The sequence below is a fragment of the Tachyglossus aculeatus genome, chromosome 3 (assembly GCF_015852505.1).
Source record: "Tachyglossus aculeatus isolate mTacAcu1 chromosome 3, mTacAcu1.pri, whole genome shotgun sequence".
Classification (NCBI taxonomy): Eukaryota; Metazoa; Chordata; class Mammalia; order Monotremata; family Tachyglossidae; genus Tachyglossus; species Tachyglossus aculeatus.
Window position 1 is genome coordinate 18,690,472 of NC_052068.1, and position 14,967 is coordinate 18,705,438.

Sequence of the window (14,967 nt, forward strand, 5' to 3'; positions counted from 1 at the left end):
GTGCTGTAATAGATACAAGGTTATCGGGTTGTCCCACGTGAGGCTCACAGTCTTAATCCCCATTTTACAGATGAGGTAACTGAGGCCCAGAGAAGTTAAGTGACTTGCCCAAAGTCACACAGGAGACACTCTGGTCCGTGGACGTATTTTTAATTTATTTATTCATATTAATATTCATTATCATAATATTCATATTAATGCCTGTCCCACCCCAGACTGTAAGCTTGCTGTGGGCGGGGAATCATCATCAGTCGTATTTATTGAGCGCTTACTGTGTGCAGAGCACTGTACTAAGCGCTTGGGAAGTACAAGTTGGCAACATATAGAGACAGTCCCTACCCAACAGTGGGCTCACAGTCTTAAAATGTGCCCGTTTATTGTTATATTGTCGTCATCATCATCATCAATCGTATTTATTGAGCGCTTACTATGGGCAGAGCACTGTACTAAGCGCTTGGGAAGTACAAATTGGCAACACATACAAATTGGCAACTCATATTGTCCTCTCCCGAGCGCTTAGTACAGTGCTGTGCACACAGTAAGCACTCAAGAAATGCGATTGACTGAACGAATGAATGGACACTGGAACATTTTAAATGGGAATTTGGAAAACTGGAGAGCTGCTCAGTCAGTCGATGGAATTTATCGAGTGGCGAGCACTGTACTAAGCAGTTGGGAAAGGCCGCTCTCCTAGGGTTGGTAGATGCGATCCCTGCCGAGAAGGAGCTTATCTTGAATGTTTATCAGTGCGTTTCTGGGATAATTCTGGAATTTCAAAACAAATGTGAAGATGCCAGAGGTCTGTGCCTCACTGTCGCCCTTCCTTACACTTCTGAGAGAACGGCACCCTCCCAAATTCCAAGTCTTATCCCACTCCCTACCACGTTGTGTCTCCCCTGAAAGGGAGAACCCGCAGCTACATCCGCTCCGGCACCAAGTGAGGATTCCAATTTGTTTGCTTCGATACCTCCTCTGGAGAAAGAGGTGAAGGGACGAGCTAAGAATGTGTTAAGCCTTTTTGAAGAGGACGATGACGACGACGAGGAGGAAGAAGAGAAAATTGGAGAGCCAGGTAGCAGCAAGACCCCACAGAAAGCAACGGCCAAGGTAAGGAAAAGACGACGGAGAAGCGTCTTCCTGCTCAGTTGCCTTTTTCAAGCCTTCGATCTCCGGAGGACAGACAGGCGTGACTCTGGTAGGGAGACTGAGCCAACCTTGATCTTAAACAGAGCTAGAGCTTGGGAGTCAGAGGCCCTGAGTTCCAATCTCGCTCCACCGTGACCTTGGACAAGGCACCGAACTTCTCTGTGCCTCACCTCCCTCATCAGCAAAATGGGAGACTAGCAGGCCCGTATGGGACTTGATTGTCTCGTATCTGCTGTAGCCCTTAGTACAGTGCTTGGACAGAGTAAGTACTTAACGCATACTATTTTTATTAGTAACAATGGTGTTAAACGCTATGTGCTGATAGTAATAATAAGTAAGTATGGCGTGGCGCTGTCTTCATTCAGTCGTATTTATTGAGCACTTACTGTGTGCAGAACACTGTACTAAACGCTTGGGAAGTACAATTCCTTCTTCAGTCATGCCGCACCGAGAGGACGTGACAAGGATTTTCTAAGTCCTGGTAATAATAATAATAATAATAATAATGGCATTTATTAAGCACTTACTATGTGCAAAGCACTGCTCTAAGCACGCTTGGGAGGTTACACGGTGATCAGGTTGTCCCACGGGGGGCTCACAGTCTTAATCCCCATTTTACAGATGAGATAACTGAGATACAGAGAAGTTAAGGGACTTGCCCAAAGTCACGCAGCTGACAATTGGTGGAGCCCGGATTTGAACCCATGACCTCCGATTCCAAAGCCCATGCTCTTTCCACTGAGCCATGCTGCTTCTCTTCCCTGGTCATGATGTTAACACTGTTGGGTGGTCTTGGGGAAAGCACTTAGCCTTTCCGGACCTATTTCTTCACTTGAAAATCAGTGATAAAATTGCCTCTGTGTACCTTACTAATTGCCAGGTACTGTACTAAATGCTGGGGGAGAGCCAGGAAAATCAGGTTGGACACAGTCCCTATCCCACCTGGGCCTAACAGGTGGGAAGAGCAGATATCTTATTCCAGTGTTGCGGGAAATTGAGGCTCAGAGAAGTTGTGATTTGCACAAGATCACACAGCATATCAGTGGCAGAGCAGGGCTCAGAACACAGGTCTTCTGACTCTCAGTTGTGTGATATTTTTTTTTTTCACATCAGGCTAAGCTGCCACCTGTTTTGGAAAACAACATATAAAGAGTGTCAAGATATTTGTTTTGCTATTGTAATTGCTACCCTATTGCTCATGTAACCGCCTAAAATTCAGAGATCGGGCTCAGAGCTTAGTCCAAATTCTGGGGTCTGATTGGATTGTGTAGCATAACTTCAGAGACTTCTGTCAATCAGTCAACCAGTAATATTATTATTATCATTTTTAATGGTATGTGTTCATGATGCTGGTATTTGTTTACCAGCTTACTGCTGCCGGGGACTGTACTAAGCGCTGGGGTTCATATAAGCTCGTCAGGTTAGATCCAGTCCATGTCCTGCATGAGGCTCACAGTCTTAATCCCCATTTTACAGATGAGGCAAGTATAAGGCACAGAGAAATCAAGTGACTTGTCCAAGGTCACACAGCAGGTAAATGGCAGAGCCCGGACTTAGAACCCAGGTCCTCTGATTCCCAGGCTCGTGCTTTCTCCACCCGACCATGCTGCCTCTGGATTTATTAGTCTCTTGTTTGCAGAGCACTGTACTAAGCCCTTGGGAGAATACAGTAGTCAATCAATCAATCAATCAATCGTATTTATTGAGCACTTACTATGTGCAGAGCACTGTACTAAGCGCTTGGGAAGTACAAATTGGCAACATATAGAGACAGTCCTACCCAACAGTGGGCTCACAGTCTAAAAGGGGGAGACAGAGAACAAAACCAAACATACGAACAAAATAAAATAAATAGAATAGATATGTACAAGTAAAATAAATAAATAAATCGAGTAATAAATATGTACAAACATATATATATAGTCCTAATCACTCACTGATATTTATTGAGTGCTTACTGGGTGAAAAGTCCTGTACTAAGCTCCACCACCTGTCTGCTGTGTGACCTTGGGTAAGTCACTTCTCTAAGCTTCAGTTCCCTCATCTGTAAAGTGAGAATTAAGATTGTGAGCTCCGAGTGGGACAGGGATTGTGTCCAACCTGATCAATTTGTATCTACACAGGTGCTTAGGACAGCGCTTGGCACATAGTAAGCACTTAACAACTACCATAATTATTATTATTATTAGCTTGCAAGCCTTAGTACCACTGTCAGACATCCTGAAATCACGGGGGAACTGATTTTGTGAGGATTTGTAGATCAGAGCCTTGTACACATCCGGCATACAGGTGCTTGTAAATGTCAGCTGGAGATCCTGAACGAAGCTGCCTTCCCTGATTTTCCTATCTGTAGTCAATTCATCAACGGTATTTATCGAGCGCTTACTGTGTGCAGGGCACTGTACTAAGCGCTTGGGAGAGCACAGTACAAAAGAGTTGGCAGAAACGTGCCCTGCTTTTCATGCCGAAATGTGCTCCCAGCCTCTGTGCCTCTGTTTTCCCAGCCCGCCCATTTGGGAGTAACTTTGACGTTCCCCATTTTGACGAATGGTTTTCTCGCCTGCCTCCCCTCTTTCCTATTTCTAGCCCCCTGACCCCGGTGCCCATTTCCAGAGCACAGGGGTGTTCCAAGATGAAGAGCTCCTCTTCAGTCACAAGCTCCAGAAGGATAACGACCCTGACGTTGACCTCTTCGCCAGCCCCAAAAAGCCTGCGGTCAGTCCGGAAATGGCCTTCGCTTCCAGGGTGTCGGCCTCAAGTGAACTTACGGGCTCTGGGTTCGGGCGACCCTTTTCACTTACACGTCAGTTTTGTGCCTCTCTTCCAGTCTGAGCCAAGAATGCATCTCCCGTCTGGAGGGGGCCTCTTTGGGGATGAGGAAGATGACGATCTCTTCAGTTCCGCCAAATCCCGGCCTCCGGTAGCCAGAAATGGACACTGTTCCAAATGCGTCTTTTTGACTGAAAGCGTCCTAGGCAAAATCTCCAGTTTACACTAGTCGAGTTTGCTTCCTAGAAAATTCAGGACTGAAAGGCTGTAGGTGGTCACGTGGGAGCCGTGGGCGGGTTGTAGTTTGAGCCGTCCTTCCTAAATTGATTCTGTTTTGAAAGGAGAAAAAATGCCCAGTTTCACCAGCCTTCCAGTGGTTTGTGTCCTACAACTTGCCTAATAACTGGACATTTTGTCTGTTGAAAAACATAGGCATCCCTTGTTATGAAAGCGGAAATTTAGGGCTTTGGGGAAGGTAGGTTAGAACTGCTTACGTGCCTGAGTGTGCGTCTTGCCATTTTAGTCTCCTCCAAAGTTCTCTGTTGTTAAAGAATAATTATGGTAAGTGCTTTCTCTGGGCTAATTGCAGGGTTAGGTTCAATCAGTCAGTCAATCAATGAATGGTATTTGTTGAGTGCTTACTATGTGCAGAGCACTGTACTAAGAACTTGGGAGGGTCCAATACAGTAGAATTAAGAGACACGTTCCCTGCCCAACAGACTAGAGGGTTACATGATCAGACCCCGTCCGTGTCCCACAATCAAAGCTCACAATCAAAGTTGGGGTTTTACCATATTTGTCTCGAGCAATGCTCAGCCATATGCCGGATTGAGGGAAATTGAATGTTTTTTGCTTTCCCCTTAAAAATCCCCCAACTCACCGAGAGAACAGGTAGCGAATTCAGATGCGAAAACACGTTCATTAAAAGGGACACCTTTTATTCTTTCGGAGTCTTATTTGATACGGTTGATTTCTCACCATACTGAGATATCTGATCCTGATTTGTACCTGGTTTGTTCCCAGAAGGTTCCTGAAAAGAAAGCAGTGATGAAAAAAGAGAACTTCGGCTCGCCTCTCGAAAGTCATATACTTTCTGGACCAACCCACGGGGACCAACGAGAGCCAGGTGTTCGGAAACTGGAAACGTCGCAGGTCAGTACCTCCTCTTTAGTGTTTAAACGTGGTCGACTTCTGGTTTGCGACCTCGCTGTAGCCAAATCTCCCTCTGAAAATAAATAAGAAAATGCACTGGGGCCCGTTTGCTCCAAGACCTTTTTCAGTACTCATTTCCGTCTTTAAAATATGGAGGAAAAATTAAAGAGGTGTTAAATCATGTTTGTGCTTTCCCTCTCTTTCTGATTTATCCCTTTTTTTTTTAATGGTGTCTGTTAAGCATTTGCCTGTGTGCTGGCTCTGTACTAAGCGCTGGGGGTAGATACAAGTTAATCAGGTTGGACACGGTCTCTGTGCCACGTGGGGCTCACACTCTGTCGGAAGCATTTATGGTTATGCGACTGAGGTCAAGAGTAAACCAAGGGAATGATGTTAATATTAATCCGAGTAGAATTAACATCTCTTTTCTCTGAACAGTCCAGATTGGTCAACATTAGACACTCGGCATTTTCTTAAATCAAGTGAACTGATGAACTTAAGAGAAGCAGCGTGGCTCAATGGAAAGAGCCCGGGCTTTGGAGTGAGAGGTCACGGGTTCAAATCCCGGCTCCGCCAATTGTCAGCTGGGTGACTTTGGGCAAGTCACTTCACTTCTCTGGGCCTCAGTTCCCTCGTCTGTAAAATGGGGATTAAGACTGTGAGCCCCACCGTGGGACAACCTGATCACCTTGTAAACTCCCAAGCGCTTAGAACAGTGCTTTGCACATAGTAAGCGCTTAATGAATGCCATTATTATTATTATGAAAGAACTCATGATCCCGGCTCTGCCAGTTGTCAGCTGTGTGACTTTGGGCAAGTTACTTAACTTCTGTGTGCCTCAGTTACCTCATCTGTAAAATGGGGGTGAAGACTGTGAGCCCCCCATGGGACAACCTGATCACCTTGTATCTCCCCCAGCTCTTGAACAATGCTTTGCACATAGTAAGCGCTTAATAAATGCCATTATTATTATCATTATTATATGATATTCAACAATGTTATCCACCTTTAGTATAGGGATTGTCTTTTATATTGTTCCCTACTGAGCACTTAGTACAGTGCTCTGCATGCAGTAAGCATTCAATAAATACCAGTGATTGGTAGTAACCTCCTGAGCCAGAAGTTCACTTCAGTGCCCAGAAAAGAGACAGCATGGCCTAATGGATAGAGCCCAGGCATGGGAATAAGAAGGAACTGAGTTCCAGTCCCAGCTCCGCCACTTGTCTGCTGTGTGATCTTGGGCAAATCACTTCACTTCTCCGTGCCTCAGTTACCTCATCTGGAAAATGGGAATTAAGACCCTGAGCCCCATGTGGGACATAGACTATGACCAATCTGATTAGCTTGTGTCTACCCCAGCGCTTAGTACAGTGCCTGGCACGTAATATGTGGCTTAGTGGAAAGAGCCCACGCTTGGGAGTCAGAGGTCGTGGGTTCTAATCCCGGCTCTGCCACTTATCAGCTGTGTGACTTTGGGCAGGTCACTTCGTTTCTCTGTGCCTGTTACCTCATCTGTAAAATGGGGATTAAGTCTATGAGTCCCGCGTGGCACAACCTGGTTTCTTTGTTATCTACCCCAGCACTAAGAACAGTGCTTGGCACGTAGTAAGTGCTTAATAAATGCCATCGTAGTAAGTGAGAAGCAGCTTGGCGCGGTGGAAAGAGCACGGGCTTTGGAGTCAGAGGTCATGGGTTCAAATTCTGGCTCCACCACTTGTCAGCTGTGTGACTTTGGGAAAGTCGCTTAACTTCTTTGTGCCTCAGTTACCTCATCTGTAAAATGGGGATTAAGGCTGTGAGCCCCACTTGGGACAACCTGATCACCTCGTAACTTGTACAAGGTTACTTGTACATATCTATTCTATTTATTTTATTTTGTTGGTATGTTTGGTTTTGTTCTATGTCTCCCCCCTTTTAGACTGTGAGCCCACTGTTGGGTAGGGACTGTCTCTATATGTTGCCAATTTGTACTTCCCAAGCGCTTAGTACAGTGCTCTGCACATAGTAAGCGCTCAATAAATACGATTGATGATGGTTGTAACTTCTCCAGCACTTAGAACAGTGCTTTGCACATAGTAAGTGCTTAATAAATGCCATCATTATTATTATTAATAAATGCCATCATTATTATTATTAATAAATGCCGTCATCATTATTATTATTATTGGTAGTAGTAGTAAGCACTTAAAACATGCCATACCATAAAAAAATTAAATTAAATTAAGAGAGAGAGAGAGAAGGAATTAATTTCTGGTCGAGTGAATGTCTGTCCAAAGAGACCTCCAAAGAACATTGCATCTCAAGAGCCCTGGAAGTGTTCCGTGGAGTCACATCCAAAAGAACCTAGAATGGGTGGGCCTTGCCTCTTAACTCCAAATATTTTCTGTTCTGGCTCAATCTCCAAGATGCAGGTCGAGAAACAGAGGTCTGGTCAGCCCTGGGCCTTCCACAAAACTGGATTAGCTCCCGGCTCACCTTTGGGCTTGGCTGCCTCCACCCAGGCTCCTGCCCTCTACCACCCGGGCCACGCCCAAATCCGCAGGTTATTCCCAGAACCGACACGGACTTCTAGGAATCTTCCGGAGCAGGGCGTTTTCCTCTGGCAGTGCGGTGGACACGTCTTCTTGAAGCTGAGCCTCTGGGGATAGGGTGTGAGCCCACTGTTGGGTAGGGACTGTCTCTATATGTTGCCAATTTGTACTTCCCAAGCACTTTGTACAGTGCTCTGCACATAGTAAGCGCTCAATAAATACAATTGATGATGATAGGGTGCAAGTGGCTATTGGTCTGGACTTTCACCCGTCGGAGGAACATAACCTATCTTGTGTTTACCCCAGGGCTTGGAACAGTGCTTGGCAAATAGTAAGGGCTTAACAAATACCTTTTTTATTATTATTATTATTATTATATGTTTGCCCTGCATTGCTATGATACTCTTAGGATAGACATCCTCCCCAGTGGTCTTCCCCTAAACCGATCAGCCCATGACTGTCCCACCCTCTGAACCTCAGGTGGTGGGTCCTGAGCTTTTCCTTTGTGTGAACCTTTGCCAGTATTTGCAATCTTCGGGATCATCATAGTATTTGTTAAACACTTTGCAAGGTGTCAAGCACTGATCTAAGCATTAGTGACACAGCCCCTGTCCCACATAGTCTGAGTAGAAGGGAGAACAAGAAGCAACTATTATTTATTTATTTATTTTGCGTGTGCATATCTATTCTATTTATTTTATTTTGTTAGTATGTTTGGTTTTGTTCTCTGTCTCCCCCTTTTAGACTGTGAGCCCACTGTTGGGTAGGGACTGTCTCTATATGTTGCCAACTTGTACTTCCCAAGCACTTAGTACAGTGCTCTGCACACAGTAAGCGCTCAATAAATATGATTGATGATGATGATGATGAACTAAGAAATTGAGATGGTGGTGTTGAGCGAGACATTTCTAGAGATCTTCAGACCAGTTCAGATCAACGGGGTTCTTGATACGCCACTGAGCAGAGAATAGCTGCCATTGATCACCTGGTAACAAATAAAATTGCCCCCGATTTTTCCCATCCGGGTGAAGATTACCGTCCAGTGTCTCCAAACCATTTTTAATCAAGTGTAATTTCACACAGGATTCTCCGGGCCCCGCTCCATTTAAAACAAAAGAACGTTCTTCAAGGATTGGAAAACTACAAGTAATTATTTATTACATCTTTGAAACTTTAATCGACTGCCTCACGGCATCTTCAATCCTTCGGGAATTTTCAGTCTCCTTTCCAGCCGCTCCCGGGCACTTTTCCAAGATGCATTTTTCTCCTCAGCTGTTGCTTCTTGAACACTGCACCTTTCCCTTATCACTGCGACAACGATCGCGGGCTGTCGGTCTCTCACTTTCCGTTTAAATCTGGGCAACGTCTGGAGCTATTGCTTGCCTCTCTGGGTTTTCTTTCCTCTTCAGCCCCGCACTTGTCAAATTTGCTCGATCCCTGTCGTCACAGTCACTGACGTCCCTCTGCGTGTTAGGGAGAGGAAATGGGACATAACATTCCGTTTTCTTCCTTAGGCAAATTTAGCTATTAACCCAGCTGCCTTAATGCCTGGAGCAGCTCCCAAAATCCCTGGAGCCAAACCTGTTTTCCCGGGATTGAGCCTGCCTCCATCTGAACCAGATAAAATCCTGAGTCAAGAGGCGTCATCGCCAGGAAGCAGCGGTGTGGAGCCCGGAGTGAGTTTTGATCACCCAGCCCAAGCAGATACCTTACAGAGTGCGAACAAGGTGATGAGATTTGCTTGACTTTTTGGATGTGTTTTTACCTCCTCGGATGTCTTGGGCAAGTCATTTCATTTCTCTGAGCCTCAGTTAACTCATAAAATGGAAATTAAGACCATGAACTCCATATTGGACATGGACTGTGCCCAAAATGATTACCGTCTATCTATCTCAGTACTTAGTACAGTGCTTGGCGTATAGTTAGCACTTCATTCACTCAGTCATATTTATTGAGCTCTTACTGTGTGCAGAGCACTGTACTAAGCACTTGGGAAGTACAAGTCGGCAGCAGAGCACTGTACTAAGCACTTGGGAAGTACAAGTCGGCAGCAGAGCACTGTACTAAGCACTTGGGAAGTACAAGTCGGCAACATATAGAGATGGTCCCTACCCGATTACGGGCTCACGGTCACACTTCACAAATTCCATTAAAAAAAAAAAGTGCTTGCGAGAGTGTAGTATAACAGACTCATTCCCTGCCCACAACCGTTTTACAATCCCTGGTGGAAGTGCAAGGATAATCTTCAATCTAATCCACCTGCAGAGAGTCAATAATAATAATAATGATGGCATTTATTAAGCGCTTACTATGTGCAGAGCACTGTTCTAAGTCAAGAGTTTCTTGGTCGCTAGCCTACCAGCTGGTTGGTCTTTATAGACAGATCAATTTTTAGTATTTTATTTTGGGTTATTTTTTTCCACACAGTTCTTCTCTCTGCCAGAAGTGTTTAAGAAATGAAATGAAGTAGATGAAATTGATGAAATCATCACTCTTAAGAACATCAGTGCCTCCTTTTCCTGAGAAAGTGTTCATTCTTTCCTATAATTTTAACACCGCCTTTGGAAAATCTGTAATATGAAGGACTCGAGCAAAATGAAGTGCCAGTCCCATCCACATATATCAAGAAAATAGAATTTATAGGGATTGGTTTTGAGTGGGGAAGTCTTTTTCTTTTCATTTTTTGATGGCAACTAGGGATAGGGCCAAAAATCTTAATGATTTTAGGACAGTAAGCATTTAAATCTTTAGGAACAATTAAACTATTTCTGTTGAATTCTCTGGTGGTTCTGCCCAGAGATCACTGTCACATATAATGATGGTATTTATTAAGCGCTTACTACGTGCAAAGCACTAGTCATGGGGTATATGTGCAATTACTAGTCATGGGGTAGTAATCACTGCACATTCAAGTCCCAACTTTACCGATGAATGACTTTCTTATGGTATTTGTTAAGCGTTTTCTCAGCATTGAGCACTGTTCTAAGCACTGGAATAGTTACAGGTGAATCAGGTTAGACACGGTCCCTGTTCCTCATGGGGCTCACAGTCTAAGTAGGAAGGAGAACAGGTATTGAGTCACCATTTTATAGTTGAAAATACTGAGGCCCAGAGAAGTGAAGTGACTTTGCTAAGGTCACACAAAACGCCAGTGGCGGTGCCAAGATTAGAACCCAAGTCCTCTGATTCGCAGGCTTGTGCTTTTTCCACTAGGCCATGCTGCTTCTCTTGTACAAGACACTTAAACAGATTCCATAATTATTATTATTAAACATCTGAGTTTGTCGTTGTTTCAGGAAAACACAGCTCAAGGTGAAATAACTATACAATAAATGATGTAAAAACATGAAATAGTTCACATTGCATCGTGGAAGTAACTGCCTCATCTCTCTAAACTGATTCCAGTTACTCTCGTTTCTAATCCATGGATATTTCACCAGCACCAAGAAACCAAATTAAACATTTTGGGGTTGAATCCCACTTGGTGCTGCCCTTAGTTGACTTTTCCCCAGCTCAGTTGGTTCACAATTAACAGCAGAGAACATTCTGTTGAATAGTCGGAGCCAGGGAACAGTACTTAATAATTATAATAACAATCATTATTATGATACTTGCTAAGCACTTACTATGTTCCCATATTCATTCATTCGATCGTATTTATTGAGCGCTTACTGTGTGCAGAGCACTGTACGAAGCACTTGGGAAGTACAAGTTGGCAATGTATAGAGACGGTCCCTACCCAACAGCGGGCTCACAGTCTAGAAGGGGGAGACAGACAACAAAACAAACCATATTAACAAAATAAATAGGATAAATATGTACAAGTAAAATAAATAAATAGAGTAATAAATATGTACAAACATACATACATATATACAGGTACATACCTACATACAGTGCTAACGGTGTGCACTGTACTAAGCACTGGGGTGGATACAAGCAGATCGGATTGGACATGATCCCTGTCCTACGTGGGGCTCACATAATCATCATCATCATCATCAATCGTATTTATTGAGCGCTTACTATGTGCAGAGCTCACATGTATCACTATGTCTATAGCTTTAGTTGTGGAGGTATATTTAGACCCGTAAATACTTATCAACTTGCTACGTGTGTTTTCATAAAGAGTTACTCTTCACTCACCTCTTATAGCTGACCATGCATTGCCATTTTTAAGTTCCAAAAGGGTACCGCTCAGTACTTTCACTTTTTCTAATTTATTAATAATAATGGTAACATTTTTTATTTATTATAATACAATAATAGTGGCATTTGTTAAACACTTAGTATGTGCTGGGCACTATACTAAGCACTGGGGTGATACTATACTAAGGCAAATTGGGTTGGATACAGTCGCATCCCACACGGGACTTAGTCTCAATCCCCATTTTTCGGATGAGGTAAATGGGTCACAGAGAAGTGAAGTGACTTGCCCAAGGTCACAGAGCAGACATGTGGCAGAGCCGGGATTAGAACCCGTGACCTTTTGACTTCAGGTCTGTACTCCATGCATTACACCAGGAAGTATATCTCCTACTAGAACTTGTTCTGCATCCTGTAGGTACTCAAAAATGATTATTATTTCCGAGACGTTTGGACAGGGTAAGGTTATATATGTATATATGTTTGTACATATTTATTACTCTATTTATTTTACTTGTACATATCTATTCTATTTATTTTATTTTGTTAATATGTTTGGTTTTGTTCTCTGTCTCCCCCTTCTAGACCGTGAGCCCACTGTTGGGTAGGGACTGTCTCTATATGTTGCCAACTTGTACTTCCCAAGCGCTTAGTACAGTGCTCTGCACACAGTAAGCGCTCAATAAATACGATTGATTGATTGATTAAAAGTAAACTCCTTTATCCAGAGAAGGCTGAGTACAGTCCTAAAAAATGTACTTGAATCTACAATCTCTAGGGAGTAAAACTCACTGTGTCAGGGAATATGTCTATCGACTGCTGTGTTTTATTTCCCCAATCCCTTCGTGGTCTGCCCACAGTAAGCATCCAATAAATGCCTTTGAATGTCCCCTTTTGTGAAAATCCTCAAAATTAGGAGGGAAAGCCATCTTGAAGCAGCATGGCTTAGTGGATAGAGCACGGACCTGGGCGTCAGAAGGTCATGGGTTCTAATCCTGGCTCTGCTGCTCGTCTGCCGTGTGACCATGGGCAAGTCACTTCACTTCTCTGGGCCTCAGAGACCTCATCTGTAAAATGGGGATTGAGACTGTGAGTCCCACATGGGACAACCTACCTCTCTTCCTCCCTTAAAAGCCCTACTGAGAGCTCACCTCCTCCAGGAGGCCTTCCCAGACTAAGCCCCCTTTTTCCTCTCCTCCTCCCCTCCCCATCACCCCCCCTCCCTCCCTCTGCTCTACCCCCTTACCGGCCCCATAGAATTTCTGTATATTTGCACGTATTTATTACTTCATTTATTTTACTTGTACATATTTACTACTCCATTTTTATTAATGATGTGCATATAGCTATAGTCGTATTTATTCTGACAGCTTTGACACCTGGCTACTTGTTTTGTTTTGTTGTCTGTCTCTCCCTTCTAGACTGTGAGCCTGTTGTTGGGTAGGGACCATCTCTATATGTTGTGGACTTGTATTGATTCATTCATTCAATCGTATTTATTGAGCGCTTACTGTGTACAGTGGACTGTACTAAGCGCTTGGGAAGTACAAGTCGGCAACTGATAGAGATGGTCCCTACCCAACAATGGGCTCACAATCTAGAAGGGGGAGACAGACAACAAAACAGAACATTTAAACAGGTGTCAAAATTGTCAGAATAAATAGAATTATAGCTATATATGCACATCATTAACAAAATAAATAGAATAATAAATATGTAAAAGTAAAATAATCAGAGTAATAAATCTGTACAAATATATACAAGTGCTGTGGGGAGGGGAAGGAAGTAGGACAGAGGGCGGGGGATTGGGGAGGAGGAGAGGAAAAGGGGGGCTCAGTGTGGGAAGGCCTCCTGGAGGAGGTGAGCTCTCCGTAGGGCTTTGAAGGGAGGAAGAGAGCCAGCTTGGCGGATGTGCGGAGGGAGGGCATTCCAGGCCAGAGGTTAGATGTGGGCCAGGGGTCGACGGCGGGACAGGCAAGAACGAGGCACAGTGAGGAGGTTAGCGGCGGTAGAAGAGCAGAGGGTGCAGGCTGGGCTGGAGAAGGAGAGAAGGGAGGTGAGGTAGGAGGGGGCGATGGGATGGACAGCCTTGAAGCCGAGAGTGAGGAGTTTTTCCCCGATGTGTAGGTTGATTGGTAGCCACTGGAGATTTTTGAGTGGGGGAGTAACATGCCCAGAGCGTTTCTGGACAAAGACAATCCGGGCAGCGGCATGAAGTATGGATTGAAGTGGGGAGAGACAGGAGGATGGGAGATCAGAGAGGAGGCTGATACAGTAATCCAGACGGGATGGGATGAGAGCTTGAACGAGCTGGGTAGCTGTTTGGATGGAGAGGAAAGGGCGGATCTTGGCGATTTTGCAGAGGTGAGATCGGCAGGTTTTGGTGACAGCTTGGATGTGAGGGGTGAACGAGAGAGCGGAGTCGAGGATGACGCCAAGGTTGCGGGCTTGTGAGACGGGAAGGATGGTAGTGCCGTCTACAGTGATGGGAAAGTCAGGGAGAGGGCAGGGTTTGGGAGGGAAGATAAGGAGCTGAGGAATTCGAGGCAGCGATTGTAGATGACTCGTTCTAGGAGTTTGGAAAGGAATGGTAGGAGGGAGATAGGGCGATAACTAGAAGGGGCGGTGGGGTCAAGAGAGGGGTTTTTTTAGGATGGGGGAGACGTGGGCATGTTTGAAGACAGGGGAAGGAACCAGTGGAGAGTGAGCGGTTGAAGATGGAAGGGAAGGAGGGAAGGGGCGAGAGTTTTCATACAATGAGAGGGAATGGGGTGTGAAGCAAGGTGGATGGAGTAGCACTTGAGAGGTGGGAGGAGAGCTCATCTGAAGATACTGCTGGGAAGGATGGGAGAGTAGCGGAGAGGGTTGAGAGCGAGGGGGATGGAAAAGGGGGAAGGGTCACTTTGGGGAGCTCAGGTTTCCCAAGCGCCTAGTACAGTGCTCTGCACACAGTAAGCACTCAATAAGTATGATTGATTGAATAAATGAACGCGATTTGCTTGTGTACACCCCAGCGCTTAGTTCAGTGCCCAACGCATAGTAAGCCACTTAGCAAATACCACAGTTATTATTGTTAGACTGTAAGCTCATTGTGGGCAGGGAATGTGTCTACCAACTCTGTTGTAGTCTCCCAGGCACTCTATGTTGATTGGTTGTCTGCATGGCATAGTGGATAGAGCACGGACACGGACGGGGGAGGCAGAAGGTCGTGGGTTCTAATCCC

At 44.8% G+C, this 14,967-nt stretch overlaps 1 protein-coding gene across 5 annotated transcripts in view; it reads left to right on the forward strand.

Annotated features, from left to right (window-relative positions):
- Positions 1 to 14,967, forward strand: part of WASHC2C (WASH complex subunit 2C) — a 99,449-nt gene that overhangs the window by 77,029 nt on the left and 7,453 nt on the right. For 2 of the 5 annotated variants that reach the window (XM_038743304.1, XM_038743305.1), the window contains 6 exons: positions 904 to 1,107; positions 3,733 to 3,861; positions 3,974 to 4,066; positions 4,939 to 5,067; positions 8,682 to 8,744; positions 9,113 to 9,325. In XM_038743304.1, coding sequence (XP_038599232.1) covers positions 904 to 1,107; positions 3,733 to 3,861; positions 3,974 to 4,066; positions 4,939 to 5,067; positions 8,682 to 8,744; positions 9,113 to 9,325 — 831 coding nt within the window. The remainder of the gene's footprint in view (positions 1 to 903; positions 1,108 to 3,732; positions 3,862 to 3,973; positions 4,067 to 4,938; positions 5,068 to 8,681; positions 8,745 to 9,112; positions 9,326 to 14,967) is intronic. The other 3 variants (XM_038743306.1, XM_038743307.1, XM_038743308.1) reach the window with 3 other exon arrangements.